Consider the following 5,602-nt stretch of genomic DNA (forward strand, 5'->3'; position numbering starts at 1 on the left):
GGTGTTTCTCTCCTCCTCCCTTCCTTCCTGTTGCAGCTCCACCTTCTCTTCTTCATGTTCTTGACTCTTGCACTAAGCCATCACTGCTGTTATTTGTCGGACTGAACTGACAGGGCGTACGGTGTGGTGCACTGCACATGCAGCACAAATTTAGTTTGAACGTGAGATGTGTTCAAGACAACTGAACATCGTTTGCACAAACGGTTTTACTGTTGAAATACAGATAGGTAGGACTGTAGAGGAAGTTAAACCTTTTTTGGTATTGATCCCACTGACACTAGGATTGATCTTTGAAATGAAAATGTTATATCAATAGTATCAATAGTATAGATGTACTGGCATCAATCCACCCACTCCTCTTCTTCACACACAAAGAGAGTAATTAGAAGGAAACACTTATGCATCAAATCAACGCTGTACCTACGGCGTAGGCTCTGTGTCAGTGCAGGGCCAATGCCGTACCCTACGCTGTAGCCTGACATGCGCTTCCCCAGAAATGTAATTGCATGTTGCAGTGACGCAGACCTCCATTTTTTGTAAAGTAAAAACCACTGGGGTCATCCCTATGTTTCCCGGGTTCTATGTTTCCCGGGTTCTATGTTTCCCGCTTACTAAAAAACCCCGGGAAACATAGAACCTTTTTTGCAGGGTTAAGTGGGGAACATAGATACGCTCCCCCATAAAGCCTCCACACAATGTGTGTGATTTATCCTGGCTTCAGTAGAGGAAAACTCTGCTAGCTGCTAGGCTAATTTATACAATGTAAAATGCCATAGGCTTGTGCTAATAACGTTAGCATGTTGTATTTGTGGTGAAAATGTGTCCAGATTAAGACAAGTGTTTGTCTGTGAATGCTGCGAGTTATAGTGAAGCTGATTTGTGTTTGACACTGTTTCTATTAAGCCATGTGTAGTTTTTGTGTTTTGGAGGAGTAACTGCAGTCAACAATCAGCTCTGTGATTCACAGTTTCAGACCGCACTGTTGGATCAGAGCAGCTCTGATTAAAAATAAATAACTGTAAAAGATCATAAAGTCCATTTCTTTGCATTCATTTGATTTCCAATCAGGACACTGTGTTAAGAACAGATTCACCTCACTGATATGAACTTCAAAACTGTTTGGAAATGTAAAATAATGGAATTTTAAACATGAGATTAAAAATATGATCAATAGCACTGTTGTGTTTAAGGTTTGAATACAAACTCCACACAGAAGCCTGGGCCCTTCTGTGTGTCTTCCCTGTGTCAGCGTGGGTTTCCTCCAGGTGCTCTGACATGTTCTCCCTGTGTCAGCGTGGGTTTCTGTTCTCAGTCTTTGATGAAAGCCAGAGATCGTCCGGATCATTTCGGAGACACTGGCCCTTAAAGGCTGCTCATCAATGAATACACAGGCAGGTCTGTCACTCTGTTGTTCAGCCTAAGGTGAAAAAACAACTATAAAAAAAGACGAGCTTTAATATTTTAAAGAATCTTTAAAATCAGTTTTTATTAAAAAAAAAGGTCTTTCTTTATTTAAGAGTAATTTTACATGATAATTCAAACTGACTTTTTCCACTGTTTCCCGACACATTATAGATTAGATAAGTTTAGATAAAATACATTACAGTGAAGAAACTGTCAAATAAGATATGATAAGATCTGACTGGAGGAAACAACTATAAAGAAAAGGAGGAGCTTTCAAATCTATTTTTATTTTTATTGTTAAAAGTCTTTCTTTATTTAAGAGCAATATTACATTAAAGCTATATGTTTAATCCAGGGGTATAAATGTGGGGAGAGCAGAGAGACCACCTGAGAAATAAACCTGTGTTCAAAGATGAATGATAAAAGAAAGAATATTATTAATTTCAACATGATGACGTCCTTAAAAAGTCAAACTCATGTGCGTCATGGTTTTATTTTTTCTTTTATAAACACTCAGTAACTATCTAAAACAAATGTTTATGCTCTTTCTGTGTGAGATATAAAATCTATAAATAAACTATAAAAACTCTTCAATTACAAATGATTAATTTCTTCCTGTCTTTGATGTGTGATGAATGCTGGGTAATATGTGTGTGTCATGTCTGTGGTGGTGTTGAGACAACACATGCACTGTGGCTGCACTGTCGTCATAACGTCACCATGCCGCTGGTTGTCTCCCTGTGATGAGTCAGAATATCTTTAAAGGAGTCACATAGAAAATAATCAGACGTCATGTGACATGTTATGTTCCTGTTTCATCTTCCAAACAAAAGTCCCAAATATTCACTGGTCTCAGAGAGATGACCAAATTCATTATATCTTGATGGGTTTTATAAATAAATGAATGTGTGACTGTGAAAATGCTATGATGAAATAAAAAACTTGCAAAAGTGTTTTTTTTTTTTTTTTTTTAAATAAATGTTAATTATAATAATCAAAAAGAGTTCGTTTCATTTTATTCTGAAGGTGAACGATGAAAAACAGGTTTTAATAATGTTTCTTTTTATATTGAACCTGATTTAATGAATTAAATCTGTGTGTGTGTGTGTGTGCGTGTGTGTGTGTGTGTGTGTGTGTGTGTGTGTCCTGTGGGTTTTCCTGCCCTCCTCTCTGCCTGCAGGTGTCGCTGTGGTGCTGCAGCCAGACGTGTCTCGGAACAACTTGTTCCACCAACGAAGAAGAAAGACGAGTTCCTCACTGCAGAGATCCTGTATTCTGTGAAGATGCTTCACTCTGAGCTCAAACACAGGAACAGACTGCGCCTGCGTCACTGCAGGAGACTCACACACGTACTCAGAAATACTCAGTTACATTTAATGCGTTCAAAATTAAACTCACGTAAAAGTACAAAAGTAACTATGAGCACCAAAAAAGTACCAAAAGTAAAAGTAGTCAGTGTGCAGACTGGCCCAGTTTGGAGCCATATATATTATTATTATTGGTGCATTCATGTGTTCATCACTTTAACGTCGCAGCTGCTGAAGGTGGAGCTCATTTAAAAACACATCATATTTTATGTGATGATTATATTTTGTATTAATGATCAGAATCTATAAATAAATGTAGTCAGCTGTCTGCGGCTCAGTTGATGTGACGTATCGTCCGCTGTGCAAAGGATTGTGGGTAGGTGGTGTTTCTGTCATACTGTGTGCTGGGACATGGTTCATCTGTTCCTGCCACAGTTCAGTAGTACGAGTATCAGAACACACAGCGTGGTTTAAAAAGAATCAAAATGATCCAGTCAGGTGGGCGTTCATGGTTGTGAGGGTGTTCTGTAGATGTGGAGCACACCGAGCTGCACATGTGGGTCAAAGGTCAAGTCCATCAGACTCAGGATGTGAGGGGCGTGGCCTCTTAAATTTAAATTCTGGGCCTTAATTATAGCGCCCCCATCTGGCGTCAGTTTGTGCAGCAGCTCTCACACACTGGTGACAAAAGTCTGTGATGAACTGTCTCATGGCAACATCCCATAATAACAATAATAATGATAATAAGATATTATTGTTATTATTGTTTAGTCTTCAGCGCAGGACCTGAGCCGCAGTATCTCCTCAGTATCAGATCAAAGATGAGAACAAACAGTTGAACACGTTCAGACTGGAAACAGGAAGCAGTGTTTTTAGTGACAGCGGAAACAGCGTCAGAGTGAGCGCTCTGTCTGCTTCCTGCTCTGTGCTCAGTGTTTTAGGAAACGTGGCCTTAGACCGTGAAGCTCCATCATCATCATCATCATCAGCAGCAGCAGCAGCAGCAGTGGATGAATGAGCAGCACCGTCTGTCACCTCTCGATCCCGTCTCTCAACTGAACCATGTCCTCCGACACGGAACAAGTCCCGGCCTCGGCCCCGGAGGCCGCCGCCGCCGTCCTGGACGCCCTGAACGCGACGGACTCCAACGGGACCGAGGCGCTCAACGCTACAGCTAAATTCGTGGCCACTCCGGAGGGCACTGCGCTGGCGTACGGCAGCCTGGTGTTCATGGCTCTGCTGCCCATCTTCTTCGGAGCCCTGCGCTCCGTGTCCTGCTCCAAATCCAAGGTGAGACCCAGCGGCAGCTCGCCGAGCACCGAGCCCGGTGAGGCGGCTTCACCACTGCCAGCCCGCCGTTAGCTTCCACCGGTTAGCTAGTTCCGCTAACAGCTAGCTAACGGCTCCGTCCACACACTAATGTGTTCAATATTATTATTTAAATCAAACAGTGATAAAGTCCCCGGATGCAGATCAACACTGTCTGATATTAATTATAAATATGAATTAAATCAGATTACAATGAGCGCAGACACGGCGGAGCTTCCGTCACAGCTGTTCACACTGTTACCGTTAATTTTCCGTTAATTAATAACTGACATCAGTTTTATTTCAACCTGTTGGACACCGGTGTCCTCTGACGTCCTTCCGGTCTCGTGCTGGTGATGTCAGGGTCTTAAAAAGGGTCAAAAACAAAAGTATTGATTATTTATGTTTGTATGTTGGTGGGACACTTGTTTGTTTGTTTACACTTCTGTCCCCCAGTGTTTGTTTACACTTCTGTCCCCCCTGTGTTTGTTTACACTTCTGTCCCCCAGTGTTTGTTTACACTTCTGTCCCCCAGGTGTTTGTTTACACTTCTGTCCCCTAGTTATTTATTTACATTTATGTGTCCTGGTATTTTTGACCTGTCTGTGCAGCAGGTGTGATGAGGACACCTGGACAGGTGTGATGAGGACACCTGGACAGGTGGACACAGTCAGATAAATGAAACAGAAAAAGACACAGAGGATTTTGGGGGAAGATTCTGATGAGCTAAATAAAGTTGTAAACAAAGAGCTGATGATGATGATGAAGGATGAAGGAGGTGAAGGTGTCCGACAGGTGTTGACGTGTACCTGAACACAGCCTCAGGTGTGTGTTTGGGATTACTTACACTCTGATTGGACGTTTTGTGGAGACATGCTCAGGTGTGCCTGTTAGCTTCAGGTAACATGGTCTCTGCAGCTCAGAGCTTCAGTGTCACTGTGAGGTGGACTCACCTGTACTTTACCTGAGTGCTTCCTCTTTATGCTGCTTCCTGCTTTGACTTGCAGTCATGCTTCTGTCACCTGGTAGTTTACAGGTTCAGATCCTTCAGATAAACAGATGAAGTCATGAATAAATGAGGACGTTTCTTTACAGGTGAAACGACTCAGCAGCATGTCAACACATATAAACTGTTCTGAGTGACACATGAACACAGCAGAGATTATAACACAGCAGAGATTATAACACAGCAGAGATTATAACACAGCACAGTGATAGAAATATCATGAACCATTCTGCAGAATCACAACTTTAACTTGTTACTTTAGGTTTAGTTTAATGATGATAGATGTGTATTTTGATTCAAAGCTCAGTGTGTCGGATTTACAGAAAATATGATCTGATCACTGTGTAATAAGCTGAAAATACCAAACCCTGTTTTTTCCCCTAAATCCAACCACGTGTGTGTGTCGGCTAAACGTAACCACGTGTGTGTTGGCTAAACGTAACCACGTGTGTGTGTTGGATAAACGTAACCACGTGTGTGTGTCGGCTAAACGTAAACACGTGTGTGTGTCGGCTAAACGTAACCACGTGTGTGTGTTGGCTAAACGTAACCACGTGTGTGTGTCGGCTAAACGTAA

The 5,602-nt window shown here is 41.9% G+C and overlaps 1 protein-coding gene across 2 annotated transcripts in view; it reads left to right on the forward strand.

Annotated features, from left to right (window-relative positions):
• Window positions 1–2,931: 2,931 nt before the first annotated feature.
• hm13 (histocompatibility (minor) 13) overlaps window positions 2,932–5,602 on the forward strand; it is a 23,412-nt gene continuing 20,741 nt past the window's right edge. The window contains exon 1 of one of the 2 annotated variants that reach the window (XM_050064482.1): window positions 2,932–4,001. In XM_050064482.1, coding sequence (XP_049920439.1) covers window positions 3,774–4,001 — 228 coding nt within the window. In that variant the 5' untranslated portion in view covers window positions 2,932–3,773. The remainder of the gene's footprint in view (window positions 4,002–5,602) is intronic. The other variant, XM_050064483.1, reaches the window with a different exon arrangement.

Source organism: Epinephelus moara, chromosome 16 (assembly GCF_006386435.1).
Source record: "Epinephelus moara isolate mb chromosome 16, YSFRI_EMoa_1.0, whole genome shotgun sequence".
In the NCBI taxonomy this organism is placed as follows: Eukaryota; Metazoa; Chordata; class Actinopteri; order Perciformes; family Serranidae; genus Epinephelus; species Epinephelus moara.